The sequence below is a fragment of the Peromyscus californicus genome, unplaced genomic scaffold (genome assembly GCF_007827085.1).
Source record: "Peromyscus californicus insignis strain IS unplaced genomic scaffold, ASM782708v3 Scaffold_21__1_contigs__length_65335640, whole genome shotgun sequence".
NCBI classification, from domain to species: Eukaryota; Metazoa; Chordata; class Mammalia; order Rodentia; family Cricetidae; genus Peromyscus; species Peromyscus californicus.
In genome coordinates, this window is record NW_026294514.1 from 40,152,070 (window position 1) to 40,170,657 (window position 18,588).

Below are 18,588 nucleotides of genomic sequence, written 5' to 3' on the forward strand. Positions count from 1 at the left end.
CTGTCACTAAAAATATCTAAACAAAACACAGACTCCAACAGGAACCCAGCACCCATGGTAGAAGCTGTAATACAAACCCATTTCTTGTAAAAAATAATTCAAATGCTAAAGACATTAGGACAAATTATTGAAAGTTTCGCTTTGTTTTTCCAGGTACCAACACGATTATAAGCTTTCTATAGGGACTAATTCTATATGTTAAATCTGCACCTCCATAAAACCAAGACGAAGGCAGTATGGATCTGGATGTGTACAACGATGCCATGAGAAAACAATCAAGAACAAGACAAGTATATTATTTTCTTTATATACAAAAACAAAGGCCCAAAATATGGTTTGTTGAAGTAGCTATCAACAGGACGTCAGCTGATTTCACATTTGCTTTGGTCAACACAGCCTGGGAACAGCAGTCGGCCCCCTCCTACCAGCACAGAAACCCACTGACAGGGCTGCCTTCAGTACAGAACAAAGAGCTTTCAGGAAAAATAATTAATTTTAAACCAAAACATTTTACCAATAAATAAGAAAATTTAAAAGGTAGCATCCCCATCTGACAATCTTGGGCATAACACATACACCAATTTTGAAAATAAAATTTTTCTCACAATAGTAGTAGCAGGTGATAATACAGCAAGCCATGTAATGAAATTTTTAATGTATTTTTTTAAAAGAAAATCTTAAGAACCAAACATGAACTTTAAAAGTTGGCACTTTCTACAACTGTACATATCCTAAAACAATCATCTAGTACTTTCTTACAGAACATAATTCAAACTCTGTTGGCGTTTCAATATATTCCTAAGGAAATAGTTAAAATCACATTTAGTATGCTGGATCTTAAACAAAGTTCATAATTCTGATTTATGGCTATGAAAAGGCAGTCAGCCTCTATCGAAAACCATAGCCAGTGATAAAACATACTTGGAAAACATAAACATTTGGTCTGATGATCTTTAATATCAGTTAAGACAGTCTGATGTTTGATGCCAATGAAAGGTACTTTAATCCAATGTGCAAAAAAAAAAAAAAAAAAAAAAGGAAAAAAGAAAAAAGAAAAAAAAAAGTGCAGCTGTCCTCTTCCTTGAAACACACAGGACCAACACTACTATTTACACATTCCAAAGATTTTAAATTTAAGCATCTTCTTCAGGAGAAACTGAGTGCTGCTGCAGAGCCCCAAAGCTTGATCATCCATAAACTACAAAGACATCTCAAGAAGCATTTTGTTTCTTGTCCTAATTTTGATCTTAAATACAAAACCAATTTTGAAATCATTCAGGATTTGAAGACTTAGGAAATCTCAAGGTTTCTGTATCTGTGAAAACCCTGTCTCAGGGATTTTTCTCCTCGCACTACGGGTTCACTCCACAGACACCCACAGGTAGAGTGGCCACACTGGACAAAAGAGGAACTCAGTCTCAGCACTACCAGCACCCTGGTGGTCTCACCCACCCTGAGGCACACATGGCCTGCAGCATTTGGGGTGGGTACAGGGACCATCGCAATGGATGAAGAAACACTTCAGCAAAGCAACCATTATTGTCCACAGAAACAGTAAAAACAATGATATATAGATATTTAAAAAAAAAATCAACAAACCAAATATAAAACTAACACCATTCCGTGTTTCCAAACTTGGTTTTGTACTTATACAGTGTTCTGGGTCAGCATGTGCCAACGTTTTCTGCATCAACATGAAGTTCTTGTATCCAGTTATTAAAACTGCTGTTTGGACCGTAAGTCACATACATTGGGACGATTAGGAAACCAATTTATCCAATTACTCTGCAGTGCACTCACCAGCCTGGCCAAGTGTAGAGAAATTAAGAACGGAACAGAAGCCGCTCACATTGAACTGGACAAAGGGGTTTTCAAATTAAAACCACAAAGAAGGGCAGGGGAGCTTACTGGGAACATGAATACTAGACACCACAAAAAAAAAAAAAACAAAACAAAAAACTGTTTGGTCAGGACGTAGGAACGTTAACTGCCTTGAGAAATTTGAAAATCACCTAACTGGAGTGAGCACTGCCTTGGGTCCAGCCAGCACAACACTTTTAAGTTGCCACAAAAGCAGTCAAAGGTGTTCGGTGACCACGATCCATGCCACCTTGGCGTCAACCTCCCAGGCCAAGTGTTTCTGACCCATCATCCCCTCTAGCTACAGGCGATTGTCTCCAGCTGCTGCTCGGCCTCGGCAGCCATTGCTGCCGCCTGCAACTGTTCTGTCTCGCTCTGGATGGCACTGGGGGTGACCTGTTTCCTCTCACTGTGCATATTGTTCTCATGTCTCTTCAGATCCGAGGCCTTGGCAAACGCCTTGGTGCAGGAGCCACACACAAAAGGCTTCTCCCCTCTGTGTCTCCTCTCGTGGTCCTTGAGGTGAGACTTGTGTTTGAAGGCCTTGTCACACATGTGACACGCGAAGGGCCTCTCGTTGCTGTGAACCCGCTCATGCTTCTTTAGGTCCGGGGCTCGGATGAAGGACTTCCCACACACCTCACAGCTGTAGGGCTTATACCCGGTGTGAATTTTCAGGTGTTCTTTCAGGTGGGCCTGGGTGGTGAAACCTTTCGTACACATTTCACAAACAAACGGCCTGTCTGCGGTGTGGAGCTTCTCATGCTTCCTCAATCTGCCTTCGTCAGAAAACGTCTTACCACACGCTTGGCAGGCAATCTGCTCCCGATGGTGACCGTAAAGCAAATACTCAAACTTCATGTCACTGGCGGCCGTGGTCCAGCCCGGGGTCTGTTCGTCTTTCACTTCACCCATCCCGTCATTAAATGTTAAGGCTTGAGGGGTCTGAGACCCCAAATCTTTGGACTCGGGAGTCTCCATGGATTCTACTTCCTGGCCGTAGCAGTTCACTTTGCGAACTTCCTCGCTCCCCAACTCTTTCAAAATCGCTTCCTGAACCCTGAGAGTAGTTGTGGGAGACTTGCCGTCCTCCTGACTGGGGGGCGTGCCTTCTACAGTGTCGTCGGAAGGGCTGTCATCCTGATCCCCGATTTCTTCCACGTCATCATCCTGGGCGTCGGCGGCATCTCCGATGGGGCGGTTTAATTTGAGGCAGTACTTACTCTTGGACTGGCCATTACTCTCATCAGGACTAGACACGTCCCGCTTCTGAGAACAGAGTTTATCCAAAAACCGGATACCCAGTATCTGACCCGACGACATCATCAAGTTAACATCCTCCTTTTTCACGGAAATCTTGGCGGTGTACATGTAGTTCAGGACCTCTTCAAATATGTCAGAGCGGAGGAAATCTATCTCTATGACCGAGGAACTATCCACCTCCAGCTTCTTGAAAAGCTTCTTAAAGTAGGTGCTGCAGGCAGCGAGAACACACCGATGGGCTCTGAACTTTACATCTTCAACCACGATGGCGATATCACAAAATTCTCCTTCCAGGCGCTGTTCATTCAGCGTTTTCAGAAACAGTGTTTTATGATCGTCGTCATTATACTTTATGGTTTCAGACATACTGATGAAAAACTCCTGCAAAAAATTTTTTTTGAAGAGTTTGATTATTGTGTGGTACTCCCCATTACCCCCCCCCCCCCCCACTAAAAAGAAAAACCAGTCATACTGTGAATATTTGGAACCTAACAATTTAGAAAATCAGTGTTAATGACGGTCCAAAAACAGGCAGAAAAGAATTGACCCCAGACAAGGGATTTTCATATTGCTATTTTGAAGTACTTTCAGTTTACTAACAGCTTCCTAGTTATAATAACAATGTCAGCTTTTGACAAAATACAGGCATTATTCTATATGCTTTAGAAGTCTCAATACACTTAATTACAAATAGTCCTATGCAGTGGTGCTGTCCTCAGCTTATAAAAGGGGTTAGGAAGCTGCCCAACATTCTACAGCTATTTAAGATGTGGTAATCAAATCCAGGAAATGTGGTTTAAAAACTTACGCTGTCAGACTGCCAAGACAAAGGAAAGACTTCTAAACAGCCCGACCTTGAAGTCTAAGTTACAGGGTTGAGACAAGAATCCTCAAGTCCTGGAGCCACAGACCTCAGTGGGTAAAAGCACTTGTACAAGTGTATGGGGGCTGTATCCCCAAGCACCAGGGTAAATGCAGGTGGGCACATGTCTGTCACCTCTAATTTTGAGATGGCACAAAGGAATTCTGGAGCAAAGCCAGCTAGCTCTACTAGCTGAACAGTGAACTCCAGGTTGAACTGAGAGATCCTGCCTCAATGAACAGTGGAGAGGAATCAAGGAAGGAAGACTCCCACCCTGTCGGCCTCACTCGGGTCTCCAGAGGAATGGCCATACCCATGCACACGCACTCACACACACTCAGACATGAATACAGACACCACAAACACAGAAGAACAAAAAAGAATCCTCAAGTCCTATCTGTATGGAGGACCTGGGAAAAATGACATCAGGGCAGGGCATTACACTTTCTTGAGAGGAGAGACAAACACCACTGAAGAACTAGAGAGGGCATGGCAGCCACCATAGTCTGCACGGTCTTCCAGTCTCTCCACAGCAGTTTTGGGCCACTCCTGGATGAGTGTCAAGGATTAATCTGACCCCAAAAGACATCTGGGAAGAGACTGGTGAGTGGCTTCATGCCACAGGATGACAATCTTCCAGCCTTCCAGTTAAAAGTCTCACCAACAACAGGTGTACAGGTTGAGTATCCTTTCTCTGATATGTTTGGGACCAGAAGGGTTTCAAGTTTTAGGTTTTTCCAGACTTTGCAATACATGTAACATGTATATACATGAGATAAATTGGGGATGGTAGTCCAAGCCTACATATAAAAGTAGTTGGTATTTTATACATACCTTATACACATAGCATGAAGATAATTTATATAGTATTTCAAATAATATTTTATTTCTGGTTTCTTTTTTTCTGTGTTTTTTTTTTTTTCTTTTTCTTTTTGGTTTCAAGACAGAGTTTCTCTGTGTAGCCCTGACTGTTCTGGAACTCACTCTGTAGACCAGGTTGGCCTCAAACTCAGAGATCAGCCTGCCTCTACCTCCTGAGTGCTGGGATAAAAGGCGTGCGCCACCACCGCCTGGCTCAAATAGTATTTTAAACAAAACTTCACAGTACAGAATTTTCATGTGTGGCTTATCAGTCTTCAAAAAGTTTCAGATTTTTAATATTTTGGACTTACAGGGAGGGTCAACCTGTACTCAGTAAGTGTTGGATTATTTTAAAAGCAAAGAATTTCAAAACCATCATGAAAGACCTACCATTGTGTTCAAGAATTGATCTAAAAACAATGTATTTTACACTTTCTAGCAAAAAAAAATTGCCTTACTTTTATTCAACCAAGTATAAGTCTGAGGAGAAGAGATTTTGTCCTCATGGAAATAGAACTGTAAATGTATAACGAGAATGTGCATGCGTGCGTGCGTGCATGCATGTGTATACAGAGTGGGGACCAGGGACTTGCTTAAATCAAGTAAATACACTACCCCTTATCTGATACCCCTAGACTGGAGAGACTTATTTTAAATGAAATGCCAAATGATATTCTAAGCCTTAATATTCAAGGCATACTTACCATGAACAATTCAGGCTATTTTCTTAATGCCTTGAACTCCGAAATCTTCAGATCAGAGTAAGTCTGATCAGAGGCAAGCCAGATCTACCGGAAAAAGATAAAGACTAAGTAAGATATTGTTCCACCTCTTGCATATGAACCCATTTTTTTTCTGGGAAGAAACAGGGGGGCTAGCAGCAATCAGGCCTGGTTCTACACAAGGCCTACAAGTGTGGCAGGTGACACAGATTCTGAAAACCTCATTGTGTGTTCCTTAGCCCCATCATTTCCTGTTGGGCACACAGTTCCCCACATTTCCCTTTAGGATCTATAAACGTCTAAATATAGGAAGGGCTGTAGGAGACACATACCCAGCAGTTAAGGGGAAGGGGTAAGTATGCTACTTTGTTCATACAAGGACAAACTGTCCGAAAGACTGCGGTGGAGAAAGCCCACACTTTCCCCTCGATCCCTCCCTATAGGAAGGTTCAAAGAATTTTCTTTGATTCTTAACTCTCATCTAAAGAGATCCTGCTACTGCCTGCAGACCAATAAAGAACAAAAACATCCTCTACTGACCACCAATCCCACAAATACAGAAGTCTGTAGAAGCAGGTGGCTGTCCAGTCCTACACAAAGACTCGGCGCCAGACTCCACCAAAGGACCCGAAACAAGTTCCTGCAATAGGGACCACAGAGCTCTGAACTAGCAGGCTTTCTCATCTGTACTATGTGAGGGCTGGCAAGATGGATTTCTAAGGATGCTCCATTCTTCATCTCAGCCTTCCTGTATTCCAGATGCAGCCTGGGCCTGCAGTCGGGCTGAGGGAGGGTACTCCCTTCAGAATCTTTAGTGACAATTCTGCTGTCACTAACTGTGGAATCAAAGGGGCATGGCACTTGGGGAAGAGTGGCCCTACAGTAGCCATGGCAACATATCAGCGTGCAGCTCCTCATTTCTGGTTAGTGTGTATTCTTTTTCAAAGGAGGTCACGGGCCAATCGGCTCGTTTTTTTCCCCCTATAGAGATGTTCCCATTGCTAAGTTCAAATGAGTCAAACCGGAAGATAGCCATTGCCAGTATGTGTGTAAGTAGGTGTGGGACAAGACACAGTCCAACACCTACAGTACCATAAAGCAGCTCCTTGCTAGCAGTTCTCCAAATCGCGGGAACGCTAAGGCTCCCTCACCGAGCAGGGAGCCAGGCTTTCCCAAAGCAAACTTACATAAGCAGCCGCAGCCGCCTCCTTATTCCGGAGCAGCTGCGACAATGGCGGCCACACCACTTCCCTGTTGCGACCGCACAACTTGACAGTGGGGAAGACTGGGCCCGGCACCGGACCAGGGGCGCAGCCCGCGCGTGGGTAGCCCACGCTCGCATTTCGCAGCCCGTGAGCCGCCGAGTGCAGCGAGCGAGCCCCGAGCATTCTTTTCCCAAACAAAAGCTCCCCTGCGCGGCGGCGCCCGCCGGCGACCGGCCACTTTCCCTTCCGTGGTCCGCCACTTCTCCAGGTGGCGGCGCGGGAGCGAGGCTCTGCCTTGGCCCGCAGCAGCCCCGGCGGCGCGACGAGCACGGGAGCGGGCATGCGGCCGGTTCCGCAGCCCCGCGCCGCGCCGCGCCCTGCTCCGCCCGCGAGCCCCGAGCTCGCGCCCCGCGCACTCCGCGGCCTGCGCGTCTGGTCCTCCCGCGCCCTCCCGCGGCCAGGGGCGGGGGCGGCGCGCGGCCGGCTCCCCGGAGCTCCGCGGACGCAGGCGGGGGAGCGTGCGCGGGGGGTCCCGTCTGCTCCGGGGAGTGTGGGGGGGGGGTAGGGGGGGTGAGGACAGCTGCGAGGGGCGGCGCCCCGCGGGCCGCGCTCGGGCCCGGCTCGGCCGTCCCCACCCCCACCGCGGTGCACTGCGGCGCTGAGAACGGGGCGGCCATGAACTCGGCCGCCGAGCGAGCGAGCGAGCGAGCCAGCGAGCGCGCGCGCGGGCCGCCGCCTGGCCTCTCCTCCACCCGCTCGCTGGCCTGCGCGGTCCCCGGGGCGCCCGGCCCCCACGCCCAACCGCGGCCCACGCCCGATCCCGCTCGCACCGCGCTGCGCCGCCACATCCTGCAGCTGGCGGCTGCCCGAGCTCGGCGGGGACGCGCCTCCTCTCAGCCGCCCCGCCGCGCCCGCCGCCGGCTGCCCCCGCGTCCCCGCGCCCGCCCCGGCCCTTTTCAGCACCCGGCCCGCGCTTACCTGCAGCCCTGATACAGCCACAGACGCTCGCCGTGGGCTCCCGCGTTCGGCAAGCGCGCAGGCCAGGACGGGATGGACGCGGGGGCACGGTGGGTGGCAGTGTTTTGGATTTTTTTTTTTTTTTTTTTTGTAGTTTGGGGAGGGGGTGGGGTGGGGGGAATCGTGCACGTCCCTGGTGGTAGCAGCCCTCCTCCTGCACGAGCACAGAATATCTAGCCTGCCGCGAACACCCCCACCACCCCCCCTCCCCGTGCATGCGCGGTGCGGGCTGGGGGGAGAAGGCGCGCCTCCGCTTGCGCAGGCACGGAACCCGATCGGGCCTCTTAAGTGAGCGAGCCGGGAAAGGGTTAAACTGGGACCTTACGGGTCGACGCTTTCCTTGGGTCTACGGGGCCGCCCGCGGAGGGCCCTGGCCTGCGCACGCGCGCGCACGCGCGCGGCATGGGGCGCGCGGAGCCCGCGCGCGGGAGAAGGGATGGGCGGGGCGAGGGCGGGGCTTTCGGCCGCCCGGGGAGCGAATGCTCGAGCTCAGTTCTCGGGCACCCGCCCCGCCTGGAGCTCCCGACTCCGGGGCTCCCGCCGGCGCCCGGCCTCGGCGCTGCAGCGGGAACGCGGGAGCCTGCGCTCCCGTGCGTGTGCATGTGCGTGGGCCAGGACTGCCCCTGGGCGCGCGCGGTTCGGGCGCTGCGCTCGCCCTGGCTTTTGGGCAGGTGTCCCGGGCACCGTCTCTCACTGTGCACTCGCCCGGATACCCAGACGCGGTTCCTGGACGCCAAGGGCTAGGTTCATGTCGCTGCGGCATTGTTTATGGGGAGCAGGCATTGGCAGAACAAATGAAGTGCCATCTTTGATTTGGATTGAAAGGGGGCAATTCCAGTCACCCAGGACAAACTGCACAACCCCAAAGCTCTGGATCTGCCAGACCCATCGGTGCCCTAGGGTTTACCCAGGTGCTTCCCTCTCTAGCCGGCATGCACTTGACGCTCCCATGGGGAGTTCTGATAGCTTGGTGCTGTCAGCACATCCGCGTACGTTATAGCTCCCTTGCCAGTGAACCTTGTGTTCCCTGTGCTGCATGGCCTCTTTACCTCCCCTCAGGCTCACAACCTGGGAAGTCCCTTTAGCTCCCCCATTTTCTGTTCAGCCTACAATACTGGCAGCTGGGCTGAGCTGTCCTGCCCCTTAGAGTCACTTCGGCTGCTTTATCACACTTCTAACAATCTGTGTTAAATCACGTGAATAACATCTGAAATTAGGGCAGGACCGTGGACTTATGGGAAGATGATGTAAGAATGCCTGTTCCAGGCACATAAGTAAACATGAAGGAACACTGTGATTGCCTCTGCTTTCTAAAGGACATCTGTTCAGCCTCAGCTGTAATATTAACCAGTACTGGTTGAACATTTCCCAAGGTGTTTTGATAGACATCTTCATTTTTTTTTTTTTAAATTTTCTGTGTGTGAGTTTTTTGCCTGCTTTAACGGATGTGCACCACATGTGTGTGTGGTGCCAGTGGAGGTCGGAAGAGGGCGTCAAATCCCCTGGAACTGGAGCAGGATGATTATTAGTCACCACGTGGGTTCTGGGAACCAAACCCGAGTCCCCTGTGAGAACAGTAAGTGCTCTTAACATCTGAGCTATTGTTCCAGCTCCCACACACGTCTTTCGATGCTCACAATAGCAGTTGTGTTAGCAGGTGTGGTGGAAGAGTTGACATAGGATAAACCTGTTCTAGAGTCAGGCATGTCTGGTTCAAATACTGGATAAACTAACTAAGCCCCATTTTTGTCTTTTTTTTTTTGGTTTTTTGAGACAGAGTTTCTCTGTGTAGCTTTGGACCCTGTCCTGGAACTCACTCTGTAGTCCAGGCTGGCCTCAAATTCACAGAGATCCGTCTGGCTCTGCCTCCCGAGTGCTGGGATTAAAGGCATGCGCCACCACTGCCCGGCTACCATTTTTGTCTTTTAATGATTTATTTTTTATTGCTTTTAAGTGTGTATGTGGGGGTGGGGCTGGAGGGATGGCTCAGAGGTTAAGAACACTGGCTGCTTTTCCAGAGAGTCCTGAGTTCAATTCCCAGCACCCACATGGCGTCTTACAACCATCTATAATGATATCTGGTGCCCTCTTCTGGCGTTCAGGCATACATGCAGCCAGAACACTGTGTACATAATAAATAAATCTTTTTAAAAAAGTGTGTGTGTGTGTGTGTGTGTGTGTGTGTGTGTGTGTGTGTGTGATTGAACATATGGATATGTGCCTGAGTGCATGTGACCTTTGGAAGCCAAAGGCATTGGTTGTGTGTGTGTGTGTGTGTGCCTATGAATTCATGTGACCTTTGGAAGCCAGAGGCATTGGATCCCCTGGAGCTGGAGTTACAGACCATTGTGAGCCACCTGACATGGATGCTGGAAACCAAACCCTGGTCCTCTGGAAGAGAAGAAGGAGCTCTTAACAGTTGAGTCATCTCTCCAGCCTTTTAGGCCTCACCCCCTTGTTTTCTGAAGTGGAGACAAGGAAAGCTGGGCAGTTGTGAGAATTGACCCATACAGTGCCCAGGTAAGTTCTTAGAGCACATATTAGTCCCCTGTTGTTAAGGACATCCATGGCATCCGTGGTGCTGGGTTCCCATGGCAGAGGCAGGAAGTGGTCATCCTACTGGACACTCTGCCTGTTTGCTTTCTTCTTGTTTGCACAGCTCCAAGTTTACACTCTGGTCTGACTGTGCTTTGTTTATAGGGGAGCAGTAATGGCACTCTGTCATGGAGTTGTGGTGTGAGGCAACAGAGGGATGGCTGAAGTTCATGGTGCTGGAGCACAGCTAGCTTGCGATCATCTCCACTGCTACCACCGCTGCTGCTCTTTGACCACATCCGAAGGGGCTTCACTCCTCTCGGGTTTATTGTCAGCCTCATGTATAGAGATGGTCTTTTTGCATATGGGAAATAATCTGCCCCTGTGTTTTGAACAAGCTAATGAAATTAAATTAGTTCAGAAGAGTTCATAAGCATTAGAACAATGAGGTGCTCGACATTTTTAGTTTTGTATCAGTTATTCCTTGCATTTATGTTTATACAACCTGTGCTCTGCCTGCCTGGTCCTTGCTTATCATTGGGACTCACAGGAATAAATCTAATAAAGGGACCATTCTCATGGGCAGGAGGAGCAGGGATGGGAAATCCCTGCCTATGCCAGCACCGTTAGCACCTAGCACCTATGAGACTCATAGAAAACACCAGTCGATAGCAAGAATCAACCTGGAATTCAGTATTAAAGAGTACATTGTGAAGTTGGTAGGGATCAAGGCCCTCCTGAAATACATTGAAATGTGAAGCCTTTGATGGAAGTGTTCTTCCTTTTCTACTAACAATGGCTGTCATTCTAGATGGGAGACAAGTGCTGGGGTCACTCAGAGCATGCTGTTTTTCACACAGGATGCTCATAGTCTCTGAAAGAAAACCTGTTTCTGAGAATTGTGAGACTGGAATATGGGACATATAGTATGGCATGTGGAATGCCAGGGCTTTGACAGATACAAAACAGCCTTTTAAGGGACAGTTGAAAGTTGTCCTGTTATTTGGGGTTCTTACCAGTGAGTGGAGTTGATGTCTCCATCACACTGACCGTGGCATCTACTGTTGGTTTTGACTGTGGATACCAGTAGTAGAGATTGGGCAACTTCTAAGTAGTGTTTTTGAATAATCTGTATTCTATTCCTCATGCTCTTGGTCATCTGTGTTTAAAGGAACACTCAGGTCACCATCTCCTCTGCCGCCTTGAATGACTAACAGATCTTAAAAAATGAGACCCATTGCACATGAACTGAACCTAACCAAGTTCAGGTAGGCAACAGCTTACCCACATCCTGTTAGTAAGGAATATATTTGTTTTGTAGGCTACTGGGTGACTGTATTTTGTTTTGTTTTGTTGGTTTTTTTTTTTTGTACAAAATCCAATTCATCAATAAAAGGACAAATGTCTCACCTAGTGCCAAAAGTACCCTTCCATCCTACTGCCCTGAAAATCCCAGATATAGTAAAGAATAAAATGACATGACAACATGGAGATAAAGATATACACCTTCAACAGATGTCCCAGCAAGGACCTTAACACAAAAGTTTAAAAGCATACACGACCATGAAGAAGGAACAGGGAGAGCTAGATTCAAATGGGAAATCAGTAAAAGCTTCATTATTCTTTTAAGACCTGTAGGATGACTGAGGTATAGCAGAAGGGAGTCGGGGAAACAAAAGCTTCAGACAGCCAGTGTATTAGTCAGGGTTCTCTAGAGTAACAGAACTCACAGAATGAATCTCTATGTAGAGAGGGGGTTTAGAATGCCTTACAGACCACAGTCCAGCTAATCCAGCAATGGCTGGCTGTGAACCAAAAGTCCAAGAATCCAGAAGCTGCTCAGTCCTCGAGGCTATATGTCTCAGCTGGTCTTCAGTAGAATCCTGAAGAAGTAGGCTCTAACGCCAGTGAAGGAAGGGACATGTTAGCAAGATGAGGGCAAACAGGCAAAGAGCAAAACTTCCTTTTTCCATGACCTTGTATAGACTTCCAGCAGCAGGTGTAGCCCAGGTTAACGGTGTGCCTTCCCACCTCTAGATCCATATTAGAGGCTTGTCTTTTCCCAGCTCAAAAGATCGGGATTAAAATCATGTCTTCCTAACTCAAAGATCCAGATTAGAAGTGGATCTTCCTATTTCAAATTAAGCAAAAAAAAAAAAAAAAAAAAAGAAAAAGAAAAAGAAAAAAAAATCCCTCAAAGTTATGCCCTCCATTTTTGGGGTTTTAGTTCCAAATGTAGTCAAGTTAATGACCAAGAATAGCTACCACAGCTAGGCATGGTGTGAGTGAAAGAGTGGAAAGAACTTGGTATGGTTGAGGTTCCACAGAGGACAGAGTGACCAGAATGTAGTGGCCAGGAGTTGAAGCCATGGGAAGAGCAGGCCTTGTGGTCTGCCACAGAGGGGTCTGGATCTTATGCTAAGTATGGTGACAGCCTCCAAAGGGATTTCCTTTTTCCCTTTTAGTTTTTGTAAACGTTATTGTTGCTCTGTGTGTGTGTGTGTGTGTGTGTGTGTGTGTGTGTGTGTGTGTGTGAGAGAGAGAGAGAGAGAGAGAGAGAGAGAGAGAGAGAGAGAGAGAGAGAGAGAGAGAGAGAGAGAGACTTTGTGGAATTGGTTCTCTTTCTGCCTCCTGAGTCCCGGAGATTGAACTGGGGTTATGTGATCTGGAGGCATGTGGCCTTCCTGAAACACTGAGTTGTCATCTCAGTCCAGCTTTTCTTTCTTTTTTTTGTTTTGTTTTGTTTTGTTTTTCGAGACAGGGTTTCTCTGTGTAGCTTTGGAGCCTGTCCTGGACTAGCTCTGCCTCCCGAGTGCTGGGATTACAGGTGTGCGCCACCACCGCCCGGCCCAGCTTTTCTTTTAAATAAAGTTACTTAGGTTCTGGTGAGATGACGTGCTGGTGGAAGGTGTTTGCTGCAAACCTGACTCAGGTCCTCTTCCTGGAACCCATGTAAAGGTGGAAGAAACAGCCGACTCCATGAAGTTGTTCCCTGGCCTCTATGGTGTGCTGTTGCCCTCCCCCCACCCAAGAAAAAATAAATTCTACTTAGGTAAATGTGAGTCTCATATCCAGAGCAAATTGAGCCTTTGGCACACACACCATGAACTCTTTTGAGTTTCAAAGGTCTATTCTTGCAAAATTCTTCGAGAAGTCATGTAATGAGAGTCTTTACATTTTAATATAGCAGGAGCGGGAAGTGCAGGTGCTGTGATGTACAGGCAGAGGTCAGAGGACAACTTGCAGGAGTCACCTCTCTCCTTCACCATGTGGATCCTGGGGCTCAGACTCAGGGCCTCAGGCTTAGCACCAGCTTCCTTTACTGGGTGAGTCATCTTGCCAGTCCCAGTGAGAGACATTTTAAACACCATCAACTAAAATACTATCCGTCACTACCTAGAAAGAGAAATCAGCAGATTACTCACGAAACTTATGTCTTAATAAAATATGCCTATGCAGGGAGGAGGGGACTGGACCTGCCTCGACTGAATCTACCAGGTTGAGCTGAATCCCCAGGGGAGTCCTTGCCCTGGAGGAGATGGGAATGGGAAGTGGGCTGTGGGGAGGGCAGTGGCGGGAAGGAGAGAGGACAGGGGAATCCGTGGCTGATATGTAAAATTAAATCAAATTATAAAATAAAATATGCTTATCAATCACTATCCTAAGAATTATAATCTTGTCAGACTTCCACTTGACAGACTATGGTGATACCAGAGAAATCAAAGTCTTAATTTGTCAGAAAACCAAATGCTGCTGTTCCTGGGTCAACAGAAGAGACTTGCTACATGACAACGAACTATCAAGTAGGAAGCGGGTTACTAATAGATTCGCTTTTATAGAATATATACTTATAAGACATTATCCTGAGAGTTATAAATCCCACTGGCTTTCATTGGAACAACTATATATCCACTTAAATAGTAACGTAATGCAAACTTGAACTTGTTCTATAAGGAAGATCAGAATGTTATTGCTCTCTTAATAAAGTATTTTACTGATTTTGTAAAGAATGGAAATACTTGCTGCAAGCTGAGTAAAATGGGGATACTTTATAAGATTTATCTCTAATCTTCGGTTATAAAACATCATAAGAAGTAATTATATCAAACTTACTTTGGAACCGTTCTATAATCTCTGCATTGATAGCGATTCAAGAAGAAATTCCAGTTACTTTAGTAGAAAGAAATTCCAGTTACTTTAGTAAAAAGGTTGATTGGCCAGACTTTTCATCGCTATGACAGATCAAATAACATCAGAGAACCAAGTTTCAGGAATTTAGTCCATAGTCCATGGTCTGTTGCTTCTCAGTCATGGTGAAGGAGACATCATAGTGATAGGAACTTGCATCAGAGACCACTTACCTCCTTATGATATGCAGGGAGCAGAGAAAGGGAAGAGGGAACAGTGGACAAGATACAGCCCCCAAAGATATTCCCTAGAAAACCCCACAAGCTGGGGCTCAACCTCCACTATATAAACTTGTCAGGGGGCACTCTATAATTCAAGCCATACATAGCATTCTGTGCTGGGTCCCCAAAGGCATAGTGTCCATCTCACTATGCAAAGTGTAGTTAGCCAATCTCTAAGAATACTGTCGTGATAACAATTCTGACAGTGTTCAGGAGGCCAGTCTGAAACTCTCCTTTGAGACTCAGGGAAAACTCCTAGCTGTGAGCCCCTGTAAAATCATAAACAAATTGTATATTTCCAAGGTACAATGGTATAGCGTAAACATTTCCATTCCCCAAAAGGAAGACTAGAAGGAATGTAAGGAGGGGTCACATCAAAGCAAGACTGAAACATCCTGGGAAGCATTAGTTCCCATAGCTTTGTGCCCCACATATAAGGCATGTGATGTCATGACATAAGCTTGTTTTCCTGAGCATACTGGCTGTTTGTAGATCACATGACCTCTTTCTTGGGCTGGCTGCACTTGCTTCTTGCAGCCTTGCTCGGCAGATGTTCTGTGGGGGGCCATCCCTCACCCCCACATTTCCCCAGAGTACTCTTGAGTAGGAGCAGCAGGAAATATTAGTTAGAAGGATAGAGGGGAGAGAAACAGATAGAAAATACAGGATAGCCTCCAGAGGGCCTGGATCCTAATCCATTGGGTCTTGACTGTCTCTGCCCCAGGGCATTTAAAGGAAAGTGAAGGGGTGGAACAGAAGACCTTCCCCCCAGCACAGCCAAGTGCAGACCATCTCAGACACCTGCACTCAGGCCTGTGGTCTGATCATCCTCTCTATGCAGACCTGCTGGGTAAAGCCACTAGGAAACCTAAAAATGGGCTCCGGCAATGTTCCGTATAACCAACATGTCAAAGATCCCAAGGTCTTCACTGCAGCTTGTTAGAAACTTTAATAGCTGTCTCAATGATTTTGTCACTATCCTCTTCATACCACCCCCCATTGTTCATGTTATCATATCAGTTGAGATTTCATCTTTGTATGCCAAATAATTTTGGATTATGTATTTTAACTTCATGTAATAAGATTCTGTCTTTTTAAAGTCCCATGGAAGATACTTACTTCAAGATTTTTACTTCAGTAGGAAATCAGTTAAGTCATACCACCCATTGTCACAAGCCACCTGTGTGCTGTGGCTCAGCATGTTGGGATGACAGTTGGATCTGTCTAGCTATGCTCCATGTGTTGGCCACTCTGGGGTTTGACCTGTTGTTCACATCTACAAGGCTTTTTTTTGTTGTTCTTGTTGTTGGTTTTTCGAGACAGGGTTTCTCTGTATAGCTTTGGAGCCTGTCCTGGAACTCACTCTGTAGCCCAGGCTGGCCTCGAACTCACAGAGATCCACCTGCCTCTGCCTCCCGAGTGCTGGGATTAAAGGCATGTGCCACCACCGCCCGGCTCTGCAAGGCTTTTATGTGCTTGCCAGGATAAGATCTGCATGTACACAGCTCGGAAGTGAACTTGGGTTACTTCCAGGGCTCCTTCCTCTTTACGGCCTCCATTTCCCTCTGGAAACTGATGCATCAGGACTGTGTCTACATCTGCAAGTAGAACCAAGTGAAGGGAATCACCAAAAGAAGAAGCAACAGCCAGTCACTGGCTCCCTTGATGATGAACCATCGTGTTTCCTGATACATTTGATTGATTTATGTATTTGTTCATTTGTAATTTAATTTTGTTGTGTATATTAGCGGGTGTGGGGTGTGGGGATCTGTGTGTGGATGCCTAAGTACTGTGGCATCATGTGGAGGTCAGAGGACAGCTTTCAGGAGGCAGTTCTCTCTTTCCACAGTATGAGTTCCTGAAACAGCTCAGGTCCCCTGGCTTTCTGGCAGGTGCGTGTGGTGCTAAGCCGTCTCATTGGCCGATATGACTGTTTTTAAAGAGTTATAAATATCCTTGTAAGGTTTCTTTTTTCCCTTTACAGTGCCTTTATGTAATTCTGTTTACATTCAGCTCTATATACTTCCTATATGTCTCTGGTACTTCCTTTTAATATATGTTATTTAATAATGTGATTAATCTAAGTGTGATTTAATAAAATACCATTTTCAACTATACAGGAATGTTTTCATTGATACCTTTTTATTGATACCCCTTAATTTTATATGAGTCTATCTTACAGTTTGCAAGGATATCATGAAAAACTCATATATGTGTTTAACTTTTCATTCGTATTTACCACGGCTAACATCTCCCCTCCATTTGCCCAGTCATCTTTCTCCCTTTTTCTCTCTGTACATATGTATGCATTTGTTCTAAACCAATTTCTAACAGAAAGTCACGGATAGCTCTGTTTTCCCCTAAACACCTCAATGTGTATTTCCTTTTTTAAACAGGAGACGATATCTTATGTAACCACACCACAACGAACAAAAATCAAGTCTGACGCCAGTGTGATGCCATTACATAACCATGGCTCATATGCGGGCTCCCCACTCAGTCCAGGGCGTCTGTTATGGTGACTACTACATCTAGCTGTCATGGATTAGCCCTTCCATCACTTGTCTCTAAGCTCACTCTTACAGCTTTTGGTACAAATATGGGTCCATCTTCCAAATTCTGTGGTTTGTGTTATGGGGAAAAAAAACCTCATTGGACTATTTATCATCATTTAAAATTACATACAGAAGGACATGGTATGCTTTCCCCCAGCTACGGGCATCCCCATTACCAGAGACCATTCTTTTTATCGTCCTGCTTTTTTAAAACTTTAACTTTTTTCGCCTTTCTCCTCCTTTTCACTTGCAAGTGGCAAAGCTCAACCACGTGACTGATTCCACAGTAGAGCGCTGAGCCACACTCGAGAATTACTTTCTTTTCCAGTGGCCAAACCTAAAGATTTAAATTTTGTCTTTGGTCAAAGTCTATTTCATGTAATGAAAGGAAATGTACACTCTTATGTTACTATCCCAAATGTTTTCTTCTCTTCGAGCAGCAGGTATTGAAGCTGAATTTTGTTTCTTCTTGATTATGGACGCTTGAATTGTGTGGAGGAGCAGTTCACCAGTGTGCTGCACTATGCCAATTACCCTTTTCTGGGACAGTGTCCAAATCTCCGGCATTCAGGTTGTCCAAACTATGACAATCTGCAGAACTGACAGTTTTTCACTTTGAAAATGGGATTCAAGTTTTATCTATTATAAATGCCAAATTCTACTGACATTCAATTCATTTTTCTGTGACCCCAAATATTCATTTTCCTACTGCTGAACTTCAGAAATTTGTCTATTACATTGAACTTTTAGGCATATGATACAAAACCTCTGTTATTACTTATGGTGTTTAATAAACTGTATATTATACCTTTTATACATAAGACGAGTTCATCAATTTGGTATAAAATAATTTATCAAGGTAATCATTCTGTCAAATATTGTTACACTAACTCGAAAAGGCTGAATGCGTTAGTGTTTACTTCAGGTGAGCAAAAATTATTTTCTTCTTTTGGAAATCAGGAAGCCATAAATACTTCAGTATCAACATAATTAATAATTAATTGAAAAATTGCAACAAAAATTCTTTTATTCTACGATGCATTTGTAATTGAGTCATACCATCTCCACTCCCCACACACCTTGTCTGTCAATCCAGGTGTGCACTGAGCATACTCTCAGAACCTTTTATACCTCTTTGATATTTAGGTTGGATGTTTATATATATTTAAATTTAGGTTCATATTACTTAAATAAACTTGTCATAGCTGGCCAAATGGCCATTGAACCAGCCCATCAATGTCACAGTATTTAGTTTTTTATCTACATCAGAATTCAGCATCCTTTTACAAAGTTAGTGTA

The 18,588-nt window shown here is 46.0% G+C and overlaps 1 protein-coding gene and 2 long non-coding RNA genes across 8 annotated transcripts in view; 2 read left to right on the top strand and 1 right to left on the bottom strand.

Annotated features, from left to right (window-relative positions):
* Positions 1–18,588, top strand: part of LOC128117796 (uncharacterized) — an 84,902-nt gene that overhangs the window by 49,101 nt on the left and 17,213 nt on the right. The window lies entirely within an intron of this gene.
* Zbtb14 (zinc finger and BTB domain containing 14) lies at positions 287–7,866 on the bottom strand. Of its 3 annotated transcripts, none has more exons than XM_052750137.1 (3): positions 7,752–7,866; positions 5,551–5,634; positions 287–3,504 (listed from the first exon to the last, which is right to left on the bottom strand). In XM_052750137.1, exons 2-3 carry the CDS (start codon positions 5,551–5,553, stop codon positions 2,158–2,160), a joined length of 1,350 nt encoding a protein of 449 aa, XP_052606097.1. In that variant the 5' UTR covers positions 5,554–5,634; positions 7,752–7,866; the 3' UTR covers positions 287–2,157. The 3 variants fall into 3 exon arrangements, with proteins under 3 accessions (XP_052606097.1, XP_052606098.1, XP_052606096.1); XM_052750138.1 differs by lacking the exon at positions 7,752–7,866 and adding an exon at positions 7,604–7,637; XM_052750136.1 differs by lacking the exon at positions 7,752–7,866 and adding an exon at positions 6,756–6,870.
* Positions 7,742–16,851, top strand: LOC128117795 (uncharacterized). Its single transcript, XR_008220907.1, has 2 exons — positions 7,742–7,840; positions 10,491–16,851. It is a non-coding gene; the product is annotated as an uncharacterized LOC128117795 (long non-coding RNA).